Source organism: Hyla sarda, chromosome 2 (assembly GCF_029499605.1).
Source record: "Hyla sarda isolate aHylSar1 chromosome 2, aHylSar1.hap1, whole genome shotgun sequence".
Lineage (NCBI taxonomy): Eukaryota > Metazoa > Chordata > Amphibia > Anura > Hylidae > Hyla > Hyla sarda.
This window is the reverse complement of record NC_079190.1, coordinates 388291088-388315275: the sequence shown is the minus strand read 5'-3', so window position 1 is coordinate 388315275 and position 24188 is coordinate 388291088. Positions and strand designations below refer to the sequence as shown.

Sequence of the window (24188 nt, the reverse complement as noted above, 5' to 3'; positions counted from 1 at the left end):
ATGAGGGGAGTACAATATGCTTCACTATGCTTAAAACAGTATTTGTCTAGAACAGCAGCAGGTGTATACTTTTGCCTGGACTTTCACAGTATCTAGGCCCTTGACAGATTAACAGGTACAAAATAGTACACTACTTAGATGTAGGTATGTGGTATGCACTTATGTGGGCAGAAAAATGTGCTACAGAACGCTTAGAAAAATTTATTTTTGCACAACACCAGCAATAGACAACAGTGCTGGAGTGCACTCTGTCAAAGACTATTAGGAATGGACTGCTGGGTATTATACTGTCTAAAGACTAGTATAACCAGCAGATGATTTTTTGTGGAACAAAGACACAGAATTGCGCTGAAAAAAATATTCCTGCCTCCTCTGCGAAGGTATTTGAAGTTGAGGCAGCTGTTTGAAATGTATGAGGCAACACACAGCTCTCTGCCCTCTCTGTAATGCAATGCTGAAGAAAGTGACTGGGAGGTTAATGGCTGGAGTAAAAATCCTTTTCAGTGGGAAAAAGCACTGCTCTCTGTCCACCAGAACGCTGATGTGACTAGGAGGTGAAATGCTGCTGGAAAAAGCTTTTCTGTACGTCCTATCTCTCTGCAGTGTTATGAATGAAGTGACTGGCCGCAATATGGCTGCCGATTTATATAGGGCTGTGACATCACAGTGGTGACTGGCTGCTGATACGCTGCATCCTGCATGTGATGTAGGGTCATCCCGCCTACCCGCCTTGCCTTCCCGCCTTCCAAGAGTTCCTTGCCCTATGGACTCACTTGTGGATCGCGGTGATATTCGCATTCGTTGCAAATCGAAATTTTCATGAAATTCGTAACAAATTCAAATTAGTCAGCTTCGATTCGCTCATCTCTACTCGTGACGTCACGGTCATGCTGCGCTCGTGATGTCACGGCCATGCCCCCTCAATGCAAGTCTATGGGAGGGGGAGTGAAGGCTGTCACGCCCCATCCCATAGACTTGCATTGAGGGGGCGTTGCCGTGACGTCTCGAGCCTCCAGTGCTGCACCCGGCGCTCAAAACGCATGCCGGGTGCTGCACGGAGATTGTGGAGGTTCCCAGCATCGGGACCCCCCCAATCAGAAATTTTATCCCCTATCCTTTGGATAGGGGATAAAATGTCTAGGGGCGGAGTACCCCTTTTAATGCCTCAACCATATACATATATAGAGCAGTGGTGTGCAACATACAATAAATATATAGAGCCCATGCCCTATTATTTTCATGTGCTGTAAGGTCTTTTATTTCTATCTCACAAATGCTGACCCTTTTGAATGTCAGAATAACAACGTCTTTAACTACTGATGTGCAAAGGGTTTAGCCGCCTTTCACATTGGTAATCTCACCCACAGCAAGCCCTGGCAGCATCAAAACAAAGGTGCTAAGCAGAGCTGGGTAGGAAAATGAAAATCATTTCTTCTCTGATATGGATGCATCATCGGCCTGAGCATACAGACACACATAGGTACCTTTGCTATATTTTTATAAACTTTTATAAAAAGAACCCTTTGGAATTTTTATACTTTAAAAATTGTATTGCTTTAACACTCTAAACATACAGTACACTGTGTTTAAAACTTTCATGGTTCTATCTTTGCTCTTGGCTGATATACAGAGCACAAAGGAATACAAAAGACTATGCAGTCAGATTTGTATGACTCGCTAGTACCATAGGCCAAGTTTTTTAGAACCATTTCTAACCTGCTGTAGTGTGATGTGAAAGATGGCCTACGGCAAACCCAAAATGTGAGATTTTACTATCATTAAATACAGTCATGGTTGTAAATGTTTGCAGCCCTGAAATTTTTCTAGAAAATTAAGTATTTCTCACAGAAAAGGATTGCATTAACACATATTTTGCTATACACGTGTTTATTCCCTTTGTGTGTATTGGAACTAAACCAAAAAAAGGGAGGAAAAAAAGCAAATTGGACATAATGTCACACCAATTTCAAAAATGGGCAGGACAAAATTATTGGCACCCTTTCTAAATTGTGGAAAAATTAAATTGTTTCAAGCTTGTGATGCTCCTTTATACTCACCTGGGGCAAGTAACAGGTGTGGGCAATATAAAAATCACTCCTGAAAGCAGATAAAAAGGAGAGAAGTTCACTTAGTCTTTGCATTGTGTGTCGGTGTAAGCACTCTAAGCAAGAGTACACTAAGCATGGACAATAGAAAGATGAGAAGAGAACTGTTTGTGGACTTGATAACCAAAATTGTGGGAAAATATCAACAATTTCAAGGTTACAAGTCCATCTCCAGAGCTCTAGATTTGCCTTTGTCCACAGTGCACAACATTATCAAGAAGTTTGCAACCCATGGCACTGTAATTAATCTCCCTGGGCATGGATGGAAGAGAAAAATGTATGAAAGGTGTCTAAGCAGGATAGTCCAGATGGTGGATAAGCAGCCCCAAACAAGTTCCAAAGATATTCAAGCTGTCCTGCAGGCTCAGGGAGCATCAGTGTAAGTGCGAACTATCTGTCGACATTTAAATGAAATGAAACGCTATTGCAGGGACCCCACTGCTGACACAGAGACATAAAAAACCATGACTAACGGAATGAGGCCTACAAAGAAAAGAACACAGGACCTACAGAGAAATATGGTGGAGGTTTAATGATGTTTTGGGGTTGCTTTGCGGCCTCTGGCACTGGGTGCCTTGAATGTGTGCAAGGCATCATGAAATCTGAGGGTTACCAACGGATTTTGGGTCGCATTGTACAGCCCAGTGTCAGAATGCTTTGTTTGTGTCTGAGATCTTGGGTCTTCCAGCAGGACAATGGGGGAGATTTCTCAAAATCTGTCCAGAGGAAAACGTGCCCAGTTGCCCATAGCAACCAATCAAATAACTTCTTTCATTTTGCAGAGGCCTTGTTAAAAATGAATATAGCGATCTGATTGGTTATAGGCAACTGGTCAACTTTTCCTCTGGACAGGCTTTGATAAATCTCCCCCAATGACCCCAAACAAGTGGATAGCAATGAGTCCAGATCAAAATCACATTAAACACCTGTGGAGAGATCTTAAAGGGGTACTCCGCCCCTGGCATCTTATCTCCTATCCAAAGGATAGGGGATAAGATGTTAGATCGCCGTGGTCCCGCTGCTGGGGACCCCGAGGATCGCCACTGCAGCACCCCGCCATCATTACTGCACAGAGCGAGTTCGCTCTGTGCGTAATGACGGGCGATACAGGGGCTGGAGCAGCGTGACATCATGGCTCCGCCCCTCATGACATCACAGCCTGTCCCCTTAATGCAAGTCTATGGTAGGGGGCGTGACGACCGCCACGCCCCCTCCCATAGACTTTTATTGACGGGGCGGGCCGTGACGTCACGAGGGGTCGTCACGCCCCTGTATTGCCCGTCATTACGTGCAGAGCGATTTCGCTCTGCGCAGTAATGATAGCGGGGTGCTGCAGCAGCGATCTCCGGGGTCCCCAGCAGCGGGACCCCGGCGATCTGACATCTTATCCCCTATCCTTTGGATAGGGGATAAGATGTCTAGGGGCGGAGTACCCCTTTAAAATTGCTGTTGGGTAAAGACGCCCTTCCAATAAGAGAGACCTGGAGCAGTTTGCAAAGGAAGAGTGGTCCAACATTCCGTCTGAGAGGTGTAAGAAGCTTATTGATGGTTATTTGCTTTTTTCCTCCTTTTTTGTTTTAGATCCAATACACACAAAGGGAATAAACATATGTATAGCAAAATACGTGTTACTGCAATCCCCTTCTGTGAGAAAAACTTCATTTTCTAGAAAAATTTCAGGGGTACCAACATTTACAGCCATGACTGTACCTTATGCTGAGCTACTTAAAGGGAAACTGACAGCCTGTTTACATGCACTTAACCCAATATACTGGGTTATACTGTGGGTGAACAGCTTTAAAAATAGTTGTCACTTACATTATTTGGTGTAGTACTTAAGAGTTATGAGCACTTATTTTTTCCTTGTTATTGTGCTTGTGCGCAATGGAGACGGGGAGCCAGCTTGCCGAGCTCCACAGGCTCCTAAATATTCACTGTCTGGCCCACTGTGATGAATATTCAAATGTCTTCAATAGCCTGCTGTGGGTGAGTGAGGCAGCGGCACCTGCGCTCTGTCCACCCTTGAGCATGGAGCAACCTTTAGGGGGAAAAAAAAGACTAAAATGGTAACAGGAACAAAGGATAATATATGTATATAAGGTTAATTTTTACAGGTTTTTTTTTCCCATAAGACAATTATGGCAAATGCTGGAGTGTATCTGAGATCTGATTGATGTGACCTTCATCTATTACTGAATAAAGTGGCAGTGATATTAAAGTGTCTTGTTCAGTTGGTCATGATTTTTCTAAGTAGTCACATGGTCAGCCTCTGATAGTAGCCAAATGGAGTTACCAGCATCAGAAAGGGAACAGCACTTTAATCCTACTGTCACTTTGGTCTGGCTATCTGTGGGAATGAAGTGCTTATTGACAAATAATGCATGGTAGTATTCATGTATGGGAGTCATATGCAGAGGAATACTGAAAACTTAAACTCCTGGGCCCAAATGCAAAATCAGGAACAGGTCCTTAAATTGGTACTCAAGATAAAACTTTTTGGTTCTCTTGTGCTGACATAAGAACGTTTTAATGGTTCACAATATAATCCAGTTATCCAGGGATAGAAAAACAGAGCTAATTTCTTCCAAAAACTGCAAAACTCCTGTCCCCATGTTGGTTGCGATGTTATAACTTGGCTCCATCCACTTCAATGGAACTGAACCTCAATAGCACAAGCAACCTGAAGGCAAGTGTGGCGCTGTTTTTAGAAGAAATCAGCTTTTTTTTCCCTGGATAATCCCTTTAAAGATTCAGCTGCTTATCTGGCCTTACTCCCAGCCCTGAAGGTTCTGATGTCCTACAGGTTTTCATTGTGTTACGTCCATGCTCTCACTGCTCTAGGCGCCATTTTTGTGACACAATGTCAAAGTGCTGTGTCATCCCTTTGGGCATTCCTTTCCCCAATGCCTTGGTTTAATATGGCCTCCAATTGCACATCACTCCCTTGCTCTTGTGATCTTTTAGCTGATAGCTGAGAGCAGAGGAATAGAACAACCCCTAGCGTGAAGTCACCGTAAGCTCAGGCTGCATGCATGCTACTACTTGGGTGGGGATGAGAGAGAAGGGTCCGCCTCATGGAGCAAGTTAGAGAGGCATTAGAGTCATAGGATTTAACAGCCGGTGCAAGATTGCTCAAAGAGAAAGTGAGGGATCATTGCAGGAGGCACAATGAAGTGTCTGGGGGAACTGCACAGGGAGCTATTTGGCTAAAAGGGACATGGGGCACAAGGTATATGTAACCCTAACGTGATATGTGGCTTTTTTTCTTTTTTTTTTCTTTTTCTTTTTGCTCTATGGTCAGACAACTCATTTAAAAGCCAAAGTGCCATTTAATAATACTGCTATTTTATTTGGCTGCACCTCTGCTCCTTATTAGCTATGCTCGTGGTCATATATATAATATTGAAGTAAATGGTATGTCAATATTAAGAGATAATAATGCACCATTATTCTGTAGCTGGTTTGGCATATTTCAAGTGTTCTTTATATTGACAGAGATTTCTAGTATGTAAATGGCTATAAAGTGTACCCATTAGGGAATCAATCAATTATCTGCTTTTTGGAAACTTTCAATATTACACGAGTGATCCATACTGGTCAACCCTTATATTTTATAATAAATATGATATGATAAACTATGAGTTCCAGTAGTAAGGATGTGATCATTTTTATTTGGTGTTTTTATTATTTTACATATTGTACTTTTTAAAGTTTTAAATGTTCCATCTATTTGCATCTATGTAGCCTTTTTTGAATTATATTAACCCTATGGTTTACATACTATATTATAAAGTGTCTATATCCTCTAGATGTTCTGTTATTTTTAGAGAAATAGCCGTGAATACATTATCAAATTGAACGCTTCAGCATTGTCATTCTTTTTATCAGGTCTGGATGACTGTCTGCAACAGTATATTAAAAACTTTGAGAGGGAAAAAATTGCTGGGGATCAGTTACTCCGTATTACTCATCAAGAACTGGAAGAACTGGGAGTCTCAAGGATCGGACACCAGGAACTTATCTTGGAAGCAGTAGACTTGTTGTGTGCATTAGTAAGTATTGCAGAATCGCTGGTTAAATGTTTTTTTAAGCCTTCCTAATGAGTGTTCTTTGGTTAATTTGCAACCACTGTTGCATAGAATGTATTGACCCCGATTTATACACTGGTTTATATATATATATATATATATATATATATATATATATATATATATATAGACAAAGAATAAGTCAGCCAGCACTTTAGTTGATACCAAACTATTATATGGACCTGGCCTACAGGTGCACGCTACTCTTCTGTTGCTGTGTATATATATATATATATATATATATATATATATATATATATATATATATAATATTTTGTGTATGTTGAAGCATCACGTCCAAATGGCTAAAGATATTAACATGAAACTTGGCACATATGTTACTTATATGTCAACAACAAACATTGGATAGGTAGTTTAACCCTTACTCACCCCCAATTGCCAGGGTCGGTGCTTTTGGTTTAAAGTCCTATACAAGTCTATGGGAAATATATGTTAATGCATAACTTCCAAACGGCTGGAGATATTTCGATAATACTTGGTCACATATTACTTATATGTCCACTTACACATACAATATAATTACTTATATATCAAATAAAAAGATATGATACTTAAATTAACCCTTACCCTACACCCTTATATAAAAGAAGGGTTTTTGTTTCAAGTCCCATGCAAGTATATGGGACTTCCAGTACCTCACTCCACAAGCTCCACTCTGCAAGCCACACCCCATTTCACAAAGACATGCCCACATTTTAAGCCCCACACCCTTTATTATCTTCCCTTTTTGTTTATCGGTCTGGTTTGCAAATCACACCCAGTCCCACAAAGCCACGTCCCCTTCTATTTTTAGCTTACAATATCTTCATCACAAATTAGTCCCACCTAAGGACAGGACACCTGTTTGGAATTATAAAAATATACCGCTTTTAAAACCGCACGTTCAATGGCGTACGCGCAAAAAAATTCCAAACTACAAAATAGCGCATTTTTGAAAAAGTGATCAAAAAGTCTGATCAGAACAAAAATAGTACCGCTAAAAACTTCAGATCACGGCGCAAAAAATTAGCCCTCTTAGCACCCTGAACACAGACAAATAAAAAAGTTATAGGGCTCAGAAAATGACAATTTTAAACGTATACATTTTCCTGCATGTATTTATGATTTTTTTCTGAAGTAATACAAAATCAAACCTATACAAGTAGGGTATCATTTTAACTGTATGGGCTTACAGAATAAAGATAAGGTGTCATTTATACCGAAAAATGTACTGCGTAGAAACGGAAGCCCCCAAAATTTACAAAATGGCATTTTTTCTTCAAGCTTGTCGCACAATGATTTTTTTTCCGTTTCGCCATGGATTTTTCGGTAAAATGACTAACGTCACTGTAAAGTAGAATTGGTGGCGCAAAAAATAAGCCATAATACAGATTTTTAGGTGCAAAATTGAAAGGGTTATGATTTTTTAAAGGCAAGGAGGTAAAAAACGAAAATGCAAAAACGTGAAATCGCTCAGTCCTTAAGGGGTTAAATATAGGATAGTTAATTTAACCCTTAACTACCCCCATTTGTGAGGGTCTGGGTTTTTGTTTAAAGTCCCATGCAAATCAATGGGAAATGATTGTTCCCACATAACTTCTGTACAGCTGGAGATATTTCAATAATACCTGGTACACATATTGCTTATATGTAAAATAAAAAGAAATAAAGAAAGGAGGTCCAGCGCAGAAACTCGAGGAATACTGTGGTTTATTCACATGCCTTATGGAACATCACAAAGAAATGGGGTACAGGTGACGCGTTTCGGCCTTACACAGAGGCCTTAGTCATACAATGTGGGTACCTTGAGAGATCACTTATATATGGGAAGACGGAACTGACATCACGCTCACCTGTGCGAGCGAGTTCGTACCGCCCATACATAAAGATCAGTGACAACTAAACAAACATAATGTGATAAGACCAGAATCAAATTACACATTAGATAGATAAAAATAGCTACACATATTTGTAAATTGCTATGCTGTCATATAGAGACTACTTTAATTCGGTCCGTAGACCGCAAATTGTAAACATAAAGAAAAAAGAAGAAAATATGGATCAATACAAAAACACCAGCCATGATAGAAAACATAGCAAGAATCAGAGCTATCCATATTAATGAAAATGTAACAAAATCTAGAAAAGAGAAATGCTTAAAAGTAATACACTATTTAAAAAAAATTGCTGAAAAAGAGGGGGAAGGGAGGAAGCTACTGTGTGAACAGACCTATAGAGTAATGGGTGGATCAAGAAATCAACATCAACATGTAGTTGGAAAAGCTGTCAATAATGCAGATAAACAGGAGGTCGTCTATGTAGCGGCCATACCAGACGATGGATTGTCTGTGGGGGTTGATGGGGGTGAAAAGGATCTCCCTCTCCCACCAACACATATATATGTTGGCGAGAGAGGGGGAGAATTTCGCCCCCATCGAAGCTCCTGTGACCTGTACAAAGAAATTCCCATTAAACATAAAATAATTGTGTTTAAGGAGGTACTCTACCACTGTGCACAACCCAACAGGGTAGCGGGAATAAGTGTGCAGGAACCATTGTAAGGCCGTGATGGCCAAATTGTGGGGTATCACGGAGTATAGTGAAGTGACATCAGCTGTCACCCACATGTAATGATCTTTCCACTCAACACAGTTCATCATTTCTAAGATATTTAATGCCAATAATATGGACACACAAGAATCATTGGACATGAAAATCGCTCTTAAAGAATTAGAGGAGGCTCTGCTGGCCAAAACTAAGATCTGGTGGGACATGTCCACGTTAAAAAATTACGTGGAACAAGCTATGATACCGAGGGGACTTAGAATCAGTCTGGCTTGCAAATCACGCCCAGTCCCACAAAGCCACATCCCCTTCTTTTTTTGTCTTACAGTATCTTCATTACAAATCAGTCCCACCTGAGGACGGGATATTAGGACGGGATATGGGGTCGGGATAGGAGGTGAAAATATGAGGAGGGGATTTAGGGTCGGGATATCAGGAGGGGATATCGGGTCAGGATTTAAGGACGAGATAGGAGGACAAAAGCTTCCTCCTTTTTTGCATTTCCTCCCCCACAAGGACATGGTAGGAAAAACTGGGCAGCGCCAGGTACTCAGCTAGTTGCATAATAAAAGCTGAGGTCTTCCATTGCCTCCTAACTTGATCACTACAGCTAAAGAACTAGAGACAAGTGAAAGAACAGCAGCTTATCACATTCACTTTATCTACCCCAAAAAACATTCTGACTAGTAAAATTCATAGTAATGAGGATGGACGTTTATACCATTCTAATAACTTACAAATGACATACTTTGACTAGTCTGTAAAATTCAACTACTAAAATTAGAAACATAATATACCAAGGTAAATTATAAAAATATTTCAGTTCCATGACCCCTTCAGTTACATGACCCTATAAATGGGAATGTGTTTATACAGGTCATAGAAATCCAAGGCAAATTATAATAATTTTTATAATATAATATTTTAAAATAATTATAATTATCATTAATTAAAATATATTATTGATAATTAATATTGTTTATGCTGCAAAATTTTAATTGAGAAATATCCAGGGATGTAACTATAGGTGGGGGTGAAGGGGGCACAAAAGTTGCAATCATATTCATCTCCTAGAGTCTGAGACTAAAACTATTTGAGTTCCACAAAAGTTTGGTGGCTCCGTTTGCAGGTTTTGCATTGGCGCTCGGGAGCTTTAAAGGGGTACTCCGGTGGAAAAACAATATTTTTCTAATCAACTGGTGCTAGAAAGTTAAACAGATCTGTAAATTACAAATCTTAACCCATCTAGTACTTATCAGCTGCTGTATGCTACAGAGGACATAGTATATCTGTCTGACCACAGTGCTCTCTGCTGACATCTCTGTCCATGTCAGGAACTGTCCAGAGCAAAGGAGGCTTGTTATGGCGAGGTGTCAGCAGAGAGCACTGGGGTCAGACAGAAAATAACTATAGAACTTTCTCTGGAGCATACAGAAGCTGATAAGTACTGGAAGGATTAGGATTTTTCAATAGAAGTTATTTACAAATCTGTTTAAATTTTGCCACCGGTTGATTTAATTATTCTATTGTGTTTACTTACTTTACTTTTATCAATATATCAATATTTCTTTGCAGAACTATGGATTGGAAACAGAAAATTTAAAAACTCTTTCGCATAAATTAAATGCATCTGCCAAAAATCTACAAAATTTTATAACTGGGAGGAGGAGAAGTGGCCATTATGATGGAAAGAGCAGCAGAAAATTACCAAATGACTTCCTGACCTCTGTTGTAGACCTTATAGGTTCAGCAAAGAGCCTCCTTGCTTGGTTGGACAGGTAGGAATTCATGAATGGTTTAAAGCAGTGTTCCTTAATGTTTCCACAGTACTTCTAAGATTATGATCAAACAATATTATTGTCATGAATACCACGGCATTGTGAGCACCTCATGGAGATATGACATGTACTAGTTTAACACTGGGTTCTCGGGTGGGCTACTTATCATAGCCAGGCTTGGACTGACCCACAGGGAAGCTGGTGAATCCCCCTGGTGAGCTCCTGAGTTAGAGTGGACACCCTATAATGCCTAGTTTTAAAATACTAAGTCACTTTCTGTGGCTTATTGGCTGTGCTTTTGGCAATATAACAAGATGTCAAGTCATCATGTCAATTGTGTCTTGTGTCAGTATGGCATCGGGTCCATTTCTTGCTCCCTGTACCCCTCCTAAAGTCAGTGACACCAGACATGTTCTCTTTATCCTATCAGCCTACAGCTTTTTACTGCAGGTGTCCTCTTCAACCATCTGTACCCTAATACATTACATTATACGGTAGAATGAACTGGCCCAGCAAATACCCAGCCCCCCCAATAGCTCTGTCAACTGAAAAATAAAAAGTAATGGCTGAAACAACCCCTTAAAACAACTAGACATAACAGTGCCACGAGTGTCTGAGATTGAAAGCTCACCATGACCATTGCCCATTTAATCAGCAATGGTAAGAGCATGTGTTTATATGCATGAGACCTAAAAGTGATCAGGTAATATTTCATTTACACTAATTGTGGGGTGAGCCTCAGTCCCATATTTATCAATCTGATTAAAAACTGTCTGGTTTTACCCATATCAACCAAACACAGATCAGCATTAATTGCTTAAATTGTATCGGTAAAATGGAAGCTGAGCTGTGATTGGTTGCTATGGGCAAGTCCCACAACCCTGCAGGTTAATTGTATCTCTTATTTAAAAGGGGTTTAAATAGCTAATAATTATGAGCTATGATCAGTTGCTATGGGCATATTAGTCTATAAAATATAGTCTATAGGCAGTCTATAAAATAGTGGGGATGTATGCAATTTACTTAAACAGCCACTGAAGAAAGGAAAGATTACATGGCCTGATCAAAATGTTTTTTAGAATGACTGCTATGAAAAATGTGGTGGTCAGGATAATCTGGTAGATAGGGATTGATAGATGGGTCCCATCCAAAGTAAGGCCACCTCCGCGTGGTGAATGGGAAACACGTTTTGATCAAAAAGTGCTCTAAGAGCCTCCATTTTATGACCAAGAGTGCTGCTGCAACCTTCTTTTTTGTTTACAGGGATCGTTAGAATCTGATAAGAAAAGTGTCAAAGCAGCTCCATGTCAGATCTAGGTCCTTCTGATGAATCTGATGCATGGTGCACTGGGAAAGAGACTGTCGGAGTACTCACAAGGGTACAGTAATGATAAATATTCTCCAGTACAGAGGAAGGGACAGAACTTAAAGTAGGAAAAAGCCTCATTAAAAGTTTAAAGGGGTATCCAGGTTTTAATACTTTTTTCCCTATCATGCTTGTGATAGCATGTTATGTCTTAAGTGCTATATTTGCCATACCTGTGTGGGATGTCAGGGAAGCCAAGAAGCCAAGCCCCCTGTGATCAGCTGTTGTCTGGAGACAAACAGGATCCTGTGAAAGGCTTGAGACAACAGCCATATACAGAAAACTGGGGGGACCATGAAATCACCACCAATAATTTGTCATTTTAGGGCAAGTAAAATATTAAGCATTACACCACTTAGGTGTTTTTATTTTTTCATTTTAATTGTCTTTTTCCTTTGTCTTAACACAAAGGAAATTGTTCTTTTTGTCTGTTAAACACACTGAGGTGCATGATAGGTAATTTACTTGTATTCATATGTAGAATGGTAGGTTACATATTTAATGTTCTGTATACTAGAAAATAAAATTACAAATTACACGGATTAATAAAAACTTAAGCTCTGTCATTGTACAGACTTTGTGCAACATTTTTGCAGTATTTATATGACAATATAATCTATATAGCTTCACTGATTTCATGGTAATCCGCAGCTACAGGTTTTGTTAATGCTAAAGGCTGCATTCACAATTCTTATGGTTATTGGCAACAATCTTATCTAAAGACAAAACCCTGACAGCTTAGTGGGGTTTCTGTTACTGTATGGTGGAAATTGAAACTGCTAATACTGTATTTCCAAAATGCAAATCACTAAAACAAGCCAATCAGGAAGCAGTATTGGAGTGATGTCAAAAGCCACTATAAACGCCTATGCAGCCACTTTAGAAATAGCAGGTGTTAGGTGAAGATCTCTGTGAGGGACACTAAGCAGTGATCACTACAGATAAACATTAGACCACACATTCCCAAAAATAGAAATCATTTTTCACAGCTTGTAAAAAGCCATGGCTTCTTCACTTTCCAGGTACAGAACCTGTTGCTACTCCCAAAAAAAAATAATACTTTTTGGAAACAGATGCGTGATGAGGATTAGGTACAGAGTACCATTATTTATTTTGTGGGATATGACAGGTACTCTAAACACTTCTCAGAAGTGTATGGATACACTAGTAGGTGACCTATTTGCGTTTTACAGGGCTTTTAGGGCTCTTAGACAGAGTTTTACACACATTTTTGGGCTATTGGTGAAGTACTAATTCGGGCATTTTTTCAAGAGTTTGATAGATCTGCAGAACCAAACTTTTGAATAGTTCATCTAGTTGCTTAAAGCAGGGAAAAAAGTGTGTAATTAAGCCCATGGCTAGAGCTTATCAGCATAATCCTATCCAGCGCCAAGATAAATGAGGCTCAAGTGCCCAGGGGTGTTCCCCAGTACGGCAAGAATCCAGGTAAGTCCAGTCTATGTCCTCTTTATCACTTCCACTGGCCTGCTTGCATCTGTCTACCCCATACCTGGGCTCTTGCTGTACTGAGGAACACCCCCTATTTAACCATGGGCTTCTTTAACATTCTCGACATGGTGGCATAGAAATGCCTCTTCATCAGGCACAGTGTCACAACTGTGAGGCTAGAATTACATATGGCCAGCATCTGGCTCTGCTGAAACTTTCCACAACTGATGCCACAACTGATGATAGAAGTGCATTAGTTGTTTAGGATCCAGCATTGATTATTGTGCATGCCGTACTGGGGAATTTAGAAAGATGCATTATCCCGTCCAGCACCAATTCCCCGTTTTTCACTGTCCTGCGTCCAACTTGAGACTCCGAAAGAATGGGAATTGTCCCATTCAATTAAATGGGATCAATTCTGCAATTAGTTTTCCTCCAGTGCATGCTGGAGGGATACGTCACAGGGTGACTGACATGTACATCCAGCCTTAGATTGAGTTCAAGAGTAGACAGTTTAATGTTTGTAAAAGAGGTTTTCAGGTAGTTTAAAGGAGCATTCTGGGATTTTTGGTTCTTTGAATGTTAGTCAGGGGCAGCAAAGTTTGTCAAGCTACTGATATACTTCATGTACCTGTATTTGGTGGCTGGTATTGAATTTATTTATCTTTTTTCTTTTTCTTTTTTCCCCAAATATTTTGCAGCCTACAAAATGAGTGTTGTCTCGGACGTTTACACCCTGACATCATATGTCAGGTGCTGAAAGGGGGCTTGGCTGCTTCAACTGTTGTGTGTTTGGCTAGTCCCCTCATGACCTTACCGGCACACATGTGTGTGCATTCCACATCATGCGGATCCACAGCTTGTGTGTCAGGTGATGTTGGGCAAGTCATGTGATCAAAGGGAGTGTGGCTGTGCTTAAAAGGGTGGGGCAACCAATGTGTGGGTGGAAAATAAGTCACCTCCCACATTGAAACAAAGTATCCTGGGGATTGTAGTCTGCAGGAGGACAAGAAACCAGAAGTGGCCAGTTCCCAAAAACAAGCCAGCAGTGTGAGGGGGGACACAGGCTATGGCCATTAACCACCAACGCAAGCACAGATCCTTGGTAAGCATGTCAATTAATGTATGGCACTTAAGTAATACATTTGTTGGATTTCCTCTTTAAAAAAGAAAAAACTTATACAGGCTGGGACTGAGGTTAAAAAAAAGTAAGGGGAAAAAAAGTGCAGTCAGTCACTTTGGTCATTTGTTGTACATGCAGGAAGGGATTGCTGAAACAAGACATTGGTTGTAGCATCACATGCACAATGTATGCAACATCAAAGCAGCTCTTCTGATGGGGGACACTGGATTCATCTGTATTTTTTTAAGATAATAAGAGCTGAAATTAACCTGCAACGCTGTGGGACATATTGTCCCATATTTACTAAAAATATCTGAGGACAAAACTGCCTTATTTGCCCATAATAACAAATCACAGTGGAATCTTGTTGCTATGGGCAACTACTCCACTGTTGTAGTTTGTAATGCAACCCCCTAATTTCAGATGATGCCCAATGCAAATTCTTTTTTTTATTATGTTAGTTTATGGATTGTCACTTCTTCTGTTTCCTGAATTCAAAACTGACAGTCGGTTCTCCCGCACTAAACCCAATACACAGAGTAATAGTGCGGGTGAACTGGATTAAAATGAGGTATAATTTACCTAGATCCTCGGTCCAGTTCCAAAAATAAACCAATTATTAGCCAGCATTGCTAATATATTCAATCGCTGACTGTGCAATGGAGCATACCCAGTATCCCTGCCACCTTGCATTTCTTTGTATCTCTGTAATCCATACGTATCTGTGTGTATAAGACTATATCCACAGCCTCAGTGTAGGAATGACTCTGATAGACAGTCCAGCCAACCATCTGAATGCCCATGTGGAAATCTATGACCCAAGTTGGGGGGAAAAAGTTAATTTGCAGCAATGAAGAGTCTTCTGGTCCACAGAATAATAAACAGGTGGAGATATGTAAATTATAATTTATTACACTTTTGTTCACTATAAAAAGATTATACCAGAATGTTATTTATATAAGCCAAATCCCATGATGGTTACATTGTGTGATATGATAAAGTAGCTTGAAAACCCATCCATGTCCGCTGCTGTCCCTTATATGATTTACCTCTTTCTATATGAAATGTGTCACACGGTGGTATCATTACAGGATGTGAAGAGCTATTCTGTACATTTCTAATGACTCAGTATTCTATTTTTATCTAGTGAATTGTGAATCCATGTAAACATACTGCATTGCAGATGAGAGCAATATGTGTGATGAAATGATTTGTTTCCTGTTACCTGCAATCCTTCTCGTATGTTTAAGTCCTTCTCTTGCCTTAGGTATTGCCACGCTGATCAGGATGACATTGATAACCTTAAAAAAAGATGGATAGGGCATAAACTGGATAAGTAAGTGATCCGCACAATTATTTAATCATTCATTAAGTATTTCCTTTACAAATAGAATATGTTGTACAAATGAAAAGAAATGACTGCGTTAGTGTCAATGAACAGAACGCACATTAGATAAGGTGTATGCATGTACTATGTAAAGTGATTACATATTGGAATGTTTCATGTCTTATTTATGTTATGGATTTATGAAATATTAAGAAGCAACAGTTCTGATAAAGTTCAGAGTGTTTATGTAACATTAAAGGCGTGTGGGATTTCCAGCGAGATTCATGGACCCCTTCACTAAGGAATGCCATAGCTGACATTTTCTGTATCTTGGTGAAATACTTCTTTTCATGATTCCTGAGTAAAGAATTGAAGAAAATTTAACTTATGATCAATTACAATATGACCAACTAAGAAATCCAGCTTTTTATCGGTTTTGCGCATATCAAATGTATCAATTAAACCAAAACTAAACTATCATGTTGCCATAACTGAAAATGTTTTTTGGGGGTTTCTACAGTTCTGTAATGAAGCTAATTTTTTAAGCTCAATTGTTGGCAAAAATACCACATCCAGAAAATAGAAAGCTATGCAAACAGACAGTTCTAGAAATGATTTATGGTCATCGAAAGGGAACCTTTTTTTATTTATCAAAATTCAGTGAAAGATGCTCATATGCCTATTGCATAGATGGTTTTATTTATTGGTATTGTGAACATAAGCTTTAGGTTGCAAGCCCAGCCTGCACATTACTGTTAAAGTACTAGTGTACCTATTATGTAATATTGACTCTTAGAGCTGGTGCCGCGGGCTCATGACGTCACTGCCCTGCCCTCTTATGATGTCCCGCCCTGCCCCCTCAATGCAAGTCTAGGGGAGGGGGCGTGGCTGCCTCCACACCCACTCCTATATATTTTCATTGAGGGGGCAGGGCATGACGTCTCCAGGGGACGGGGCCATCACGTCATGAGCCCTCGGCGCCGGCTCTTTTTGTTTTGTTCCGAACACTGAACAACCAAGTACGTGAATTACATTTTTATTTTTTATTTTTTTTAGAGCCTAGTTTTTCTGATAAAGGATTTTTAAAACTGAATCCACTCCACTGACATAGACAGAGTTATATTATAAAATTCTGGCTGCTTGCAGGATCTTATGGTGGCAACATTATATATTAAAATTCTACATTGAACCCAATAATTAAATACTGTCAAGTTCTTAAATGGACATAAACCTTTAACCGTTTGCTAGATCAGTAGCACAAGCTACTAGAAGAGATCTGGTAATATATTTTATGAGAAAAAAAATAGTTTTCTTTCACTTACCAAGCTACAGTTCTCTGCCCTCCCTGCTAAACTCACCATTCACTATAAAAACTACTTAAAATCTATCTTGAGAAGCAAAATGGACTATCTGCTTACTGAGGGAACAATTTACATGCTGCCCATATAAGTCTGTGGTAAAGGGAATGGGAGGGTTACATACAGGCTGATAACTTTAGTAGTATTCTATTTTACCCCAGGCCTGGATTCACAGCTTAAACTACTCAGCACTGCTCTATAATGTTTCCCATTCTGATGCTTCTGAGGGTGTGCTATAGAGATATAAGGGAGGCGGATCTTCTTTTCTCTGTGAGTGTACAGTGTATGGGAAACATCATAGTAGCAGCTAGTCTCTACCCACTAGGTCTGAAACAACTGAAAATTAGAAAGAGATCCTGTGGCAGGGAAAATTGGTTGAACAATGCTGTATACAATTTATATACTACCCAGAGATACTTCTACCTCTTATGAACATACATGACAGCTTAAGCTGCTTTCACACTATAAAATTCATCCGTTTTAAAGATCCGTTTGATGATCCATTATGAAAACCCTGAAAATCGGCCATTATAGTCTTTGGGATTTTTGCATTATCCGTTTTAATCCGTTATAGTCGGTTATGAATAACGGACGTTATTTTGTGACGGAAGATAGCATGCACTATTTCTTCCGTTCATTCTCCCGTCACAAAATAACGTCCGTTATTCATAACGGACTATAACGGATTAAAACGGATAATGTAAAAATCCCATAGACTATAATGGGATTTTCTAACGGACGTATGGGATTTTGTAACGGACATTTAATGGCCGATTTTCAGGGTTTTCATAACGGAACATCAAACGGATGTTTAAAACGGATGAATTTTATAGTGTGAAAGCAGCCTTATCCGGAAAAGTTTGTTACAAACCATATAAGCTCCCATTTTTGGAAAGCTGCAAGCGGTCAAATTTTATTCTATGTCTGTATATCAATACAATGAAATTGTTGTGTTGTATAAAAAGATATATTAAGACATGAATGCAAAATGTTTAAACAAAAACTACATGTTGGTAAAAGGTAGAGATTCCCTTTAAGGTCACCATAGGCCATATGATTCAAATTCTGGTTATGGAAAAGCTTTGCCTTGCTCTTATAATTGGTCAGATGTTTTACATATTTTATATATTGTAGTATCTGTAAAGTGTCTAAAAACCATTGTCTTGAGGGGCATGCTATGCTTGTGTAGCTTTCATAGTTACAAAGTCAGTGCAGGTATTCTATTTATTTCCCTCTAGAATCTGTGGTTGAATATGTCAGAGTAGAAAGTGTTCTCTTAGCTAATTTACATCAACCACAAAGCTCCACAGTTGTATAATTGTGAAACTTTTTAACTTCATTAGGTAACCAAAATGTACATTAGATATGCCACGTGCATATCATAACCATGTGCCTTATCTGATCGGAAAGACAATTTATGAAAGCCCAAAAAATAGGTGTCCCTACACACTATATTAGACTAGTGGAATTCATAAGGGAGCAGTCACAATGATAGTAAAGACTGTCAATTTCTTTTTATAAATTGGGGTAAAAAAATGCCGTGCCTGTAGGCCATTTTGCTATTCTGAAATTAACCTTAATCCATCATTCATGTGACTTTTTTTTATTTTATTTTTTTAACCCTGCATTGAAATTTTTAACACAATGAGATGAAAGAAAATATAACAAAGCCTTATTCTTTTTATGTTAATAATCAAATTAAGTTTAATGTATGAGAATAAAAAGACTTGTTTAATTCTTTTGGAGTCACAATGCAGGGAGTCGGCTACAGTTCCCTGCACAGTTAGGTGGCCTGAAGCACGTATGTGCAGGAAAATAAAAAAGATAAAAGGAATACCCCACCCCTAGACATCTTATCTCCTATGTATGATCGCGGGGGTCCAACCGCTGGGGACCCCCACAATCTCGGCTATGGCACCCCAGACATCTGGGGCACGGAGCAAACTTTGCTCAGTGCCAGATGACAGCGATGCGTGGCGAAGGCTCATGAGGTCACAGTCACGCCCCGCTTGTGACATCAGGCCCATGCCCCTTCAATGCCAGTCTATGGGAGGGGGCGTGATGTCACAAGCGGGGTGCGGCCGTGATGTCATGAGCCTCCGGTGCTGCATCAGACTCTCGAAAAGAACCCTGGGTGCAGCAGGGAGATAGTGGGTGTCCCCTGTGGCGGGACCCCCGCGATCAGACAAATCTATCCCCTATCCTTTGAATAGGGGACAAGATGTCTAGGGGCAGAGTACCCCTTTAAGAGGGTGCAGGGCTAAATGAGCACTGTGGCTCCTTCTTTCTCAGGATGGGGGGGCAGAGGTTGGACCCCAGTGATCTTAAAGTTATCTTGGGCGCATGCTATACATGCCATCACTTTTTTTGAGCTTGGAATGCTATTAAAGTACAGAAGATATCATAAATATTCGTCCAACTGGTAAGATGTGTAAACAGACTCGCAGAAGGTTGGTTTGGGGTGGATTTTGGACATTTTAGGTTGCATTCACCCTGCGTAACCCCTCCTGCTTTGATTATGCCTTATATATTAAAGCATTACAGAGCCCAAAGCTTCAGAAATCTGTTCTGTGTTAAAGAATAGAGAGTTAATAACTGACCTCCAACAATCTTGTGTCCTGTTGGGGGGTAGGCACAGGGACTGCTGACGTATATACCCAGTGTGATAACCTGGCAAAACCCTAGACTTAGCCTATTAGTAGGATTTGGAAAAAGGTAGAAGAGTAGGGTAAACTCCAGCTAATCCTAAAATTTAAGATGTTGAGGGAAGTGAAAAGTGTAGATTTTTGTGAAAATGGCTTCCAGCAATAAGAAGGTTGTGAGCTTCTACTTTTGGGGCCCCCGATGAAACCTCTAATGAAAGATAACCTATCTTCCCTTAAAGGGGTTATCTAAGAATCGAAAAGCAAAGATATTTCTTGTTTATTTTTCCCATGACCCAATAATCTAAACAAGAGCAATTGCTATAAATACAGTGGCCATTTTTCTTTACTATTTTATCCTCAACATCGCCAAGCAAAGGGGGATAATCACCTCATCTTTATGTTTTACTCAGTGGTCTCAAACTGTGGCCCATCGGATGTTGCAAAACTTCAACTCCCAGCATGCCCGGACAGCCAACGGCTGTCTGGGCATGCTGGGAGTTGAAGTTTTGCAACATCCGGTGGGCCACAGTTTGAAACCATTGGTTTTACTACGCCAGCTATCCACCTTCTCATCCCTAGCCATAATCACTCTTCGATGCATGTTCTTAGTAGTCACTTTGAGTTCAGTCACCGTCACCTACTTTACGCATAATACTTATGTGCTGGACACATTTAATTCTGTAGAGATACACTATCTTATTAGCAATTAATACTACTTTACATAACAAGCCTCACATGCTCCTATCTATGGCATACCACTGAAGCCTGGAAACCAATTTTAATAAAGAAAAAAACGTATAGGGAATGTTTGAGGTTGCGTTGCATGTTTTCATATAAAATGTGATACATTTGCTGGACTCGTGAGGTTTTATCACACGTGTTAAAATATCTTTTATCTTCTAGATCCCCATTTGCCGCTGTGACAGATTATTCAGTTACACGAAACAATGTCATTCAGCTATGCCTGGAATTAACAACAATTGTTCAGCAGGTTTGTATGATTTATGAATACGGGAATCTAGAAGTGATGTTTGCCGTTATCCACCTCTCTTACTTGCTTAATTATTATTAGAATTTTATTTTATTTTTTATGGAGCAAAAGCCTAATGGAAAAGAGATTAAAAAAACCTGAGTAGTTTAAGTATTTATTTTACTTTAGCTGTATTTCTACTATGCATATAAAGATTTCTTTGAAAGATGCTGCACTCATTTGTAGCTAGATAAGGAAAAAAACATGGTTTGTGACCCCTTTATTTTAGTCAAGCTTAAACTTACACATAAACATTGGCAGCTGCTTGAATTTCATGCTGCCTGAACTACAAATCATTGGGGTGAACCCTGGTGGCTTTTTCCTGTCCCACTAGCCATGATTGACAGAAATCTCCCAATTTGGGCATAGGGAATGATTTATTAGTCAAAGCTGACAGGATCTGAAGAAGCTATAGAAGACTACCTTAAAGGGGTACTCTGATGGAAAACTAATTTTATTTTTTATTTAAATCAACTGGTGCCAGAAAGTTAAACAGATTTGTAGATTACTTCTATTTTAAAATCTTAATCCTTCCCATACTTATCAGCTGCTGTATGCTCCACAGGAATTTCTTTTCTTTTTTAATAAATTTTTTTGTCTGACCACAGTGCTCTCTGCTGACACTTCTGTCCATGTCAGGAAATGTCCAGAGCAGGATAGGTTTGCTATGGGGATTTCCTCCTGGACAGTTTAGAACATGGACAGAGACAGTGTCAGCAGAGAGCACTGTGGTCAGACAGAAAAGAAATTGAAAAAGAAAATAACTTCCTGTGGAGCATATAGCAGCTGATAAGTGCTGGAAGGATTAAGATTTTTAAAAAGAAGTAATTTACAAATCTGTTTAACTTTCTGGCACCAGTTGATTTAAAAAAAAAAAAAAAAAAATGTTTTCCAACGGAGTACCCCTTTAAGGACTTTTGGTTCAGGCAGCATGATAGTGATGACAACTGCCGTTTAAATAAAATAAGTTGTCTAGTTTACCAAATACATTTTCATATACTATTTTAGAGAAGACTGTCTGTCTGTCTGTCTGTCTGTCTCTCTCTTGCTCACTCTTTCTTTCTTTCTTTTTATCTTTTTTTTTTGTTCTTTCTTTCTTTTTTCTTTTTCTTTCTGTATTTCTTTCTTTTCCTTTCTTTTTCTTTCTTTCTTTCTTTCTTTCTTTCTGTGTCTCTGCCTCTGTCTCTCTCTATCTCTTTCTGTCTCTGACTGTCTCTCTCTTGCTCACTCTTTCTTTCTTTTTATCTTTTTTTTTTCTTTCTTTCTTTCTTTCTTTCCTTCTTTCTTTTTTTCTTTTTTTTCTTTTCTATCTTTCTTTTTCTTTCTCTTTCTTTTTCTTTCTCTCTCTCTCACTCTCTCACTCTCTCTCTCTCTCTCTCTGTCTCTCTATCTTTCTGTCTCTCCCTGTTTTTCTCTCTCTATCTTTTCATGTCTCCCTCTCGCTTAATCTCTTTGTCTCTCTCTCTGTCTATATCTGCCTCTCTCACCTTATTGTCAGGAGAACCTACGAAAGGAACTTCCCAAATTTGTCCTGTAGTCAGTAAAAAAATATTGAGTTTTTTATGCCATTTTATAGCCTTGAAATAGTCAAAAGGGCGGGAACATAATTTAAAATGAATATGGATGCTAGGCTCAGGAGAGTGTGCACTTGAGGCTAAGCTGGTGTGAATCAGGCTGCTGTGTTTTTACACAAGTAAACTAAAAACTCACCGGGATGTCGGGGCCTGAATATAAATAAACTAATTCCCTACGTTATGTGTGAGGGGAGTGTGTGAATATGACCCTTATGATATTTAAATCATTCTGAGAAGAAAAAAACTCAAGTCCTAGTTAAATAATCACATTTCACATAGACGCCTATCCCAGAAATGCAGCTCCCTGCTCTCCCTCCTATCTGTTCTGTATCTTATGAAGAGATGCAAAGCTCTTATTGATCTTGGAAGCTGACATTTGGTAGAGAACCACTTCAGGAATGTTAACAAGTGCCATGCTTTGGCCCCCTCCTTCATGGCTATACTGTGATGGCTGCTTTTATCCTACATAGAAAGCTGATGGGTCATGTTCTCTGTTCTATATTAGTGCGCGTTATGTAGTGCCCCCCATTCTTAGCATTACTGCAAGCACATTTGTTAGTGAATATGTAAGTATACAAAATTCTCGGACTTGCTTTTTCAATGTAGTTCTGTTCTTTTCTTTTAATATCTCCATTAGATTAGTGGTCTCAAACTACGGCCCTCCAGACAGGGCTGGCTCCACCTGTAGGCAAAATAGGCAGCCGCCTAGAGCGCCCTCTTGATGGGGGTGCTATTCTGCCCTTCGCAAGAGATTTATTCCTCCAGGTCCTGACAACCGCTAAGCTGTCACCCCAGTAGTAAGGTGATTACTTGAGAAGGTTTGTTTACAGTGTGTCACCCCAGTAGTAAGGTGGGGCGTGTCAATGGGAGGAGTCAAGGGAATGGTAAAATTAGCTTTTGCCTACGGTGGCAAAAATCATTGCACCAGTCCTGTCTCCAGATGTTGCAAAACTTCAACTCCCAGCATGCCCGGACAGCCGTTGGCTGTCCGGGCATGCTGGGAATTGAAGTTTTGCAACATCTGGAGGGCCACAGTTTCCTTAAAACAAAGCGTGTTGTAAGGAAATAAACAATAGGCTTAATTGTTTAATATAGTGTTATAGTGTTAATTACCCACATATACTATACCTTTTGGCCTTGTACTACTATAGTGAACATATTGCTGTAGACACCAACGTTGTACACTTTGTGGACTTCACACGCAAGTTTTTAAAAAAAATTCTTTATATCTGTGTAAGTAAAGATGACCAGTTTATGTATTTATGTTAATTTTTATCAGCAATTCTTTTATTTACCAGTTTTCACATTCTCTTGGAAAGTGATTGTCCAGGAATAGAAAAGCATATCTGAATTCTTCCAAAAACAGCACCACATCTTTCCTCAGGTTGTGTGTGATTAACAACTTGCTCCATACACTTTAATAGAACTGAACTGCAATACCACACACAACCCCTGGGCAGGTATGGTGCAGTGTTAATTTTTTTTTATTTTTTGTTGTTTTAAAGAAATCAGCTCGTTTTTTCTAATCATGGCTAATCTTTTAAGAAGAGATCCGGTCTGGAGGGGGAATTCCTGTTCATGATCTTGCCTCCCAGTAGAAAAGGGGCTGGGACTCTCTTTTTTTCAAGTGATACATACCAACTGCATCATCTACCTGTAATGCCAGGTTACCTCTTCTGTATGCACTTCTGACCATGCTGTCTTGCAACGTTATGTTGCTCCTTCTAGGCCTTCCTTACTTTTTTTTTGTGCCTGTGGGATGAGTGTATCCAAATCTGTC

At 39.5% G+C, this 24188-nt stretch overlaps 1 protein-coding gene across 5 annotated transcripts in view; it reads left to right on the top strand.

Annotated features, from left to right (window-relative positions):
- CNKSR2 (connector enhancer of kinase suppressor of Ras 2) overlaps nucleotides 1-24188 on the top strand; it is a 422316-nt gene that overhangs the window by 97037 nt on the left and 301091 nt on the right. For all 5 annotated transcript variants that reach the window (XM_056558612.1, XM_056558614.1, XM_056558611.1 and 2 more), the window contains exons 2-5: nucleotides 5994-6157; nucleotides 10334-10536; nucleotides 15742-15810; nucleotides 20708-20795. In XM_056558612.1, the coding sequence (XP_056414587.1) occupies nucleotides 5994-6157; nucleotides 10334-10536; nucleotides 15742-15810; nucleotides 20708-20795 (524 nt within the window). The remainder of the gene's footprint in view (nucleotides 1-5993; nucleotides 6158-10333; nucleotides 10537-15741; nucleotides 15811-20707; nucleotides 20796-24188) is intronic.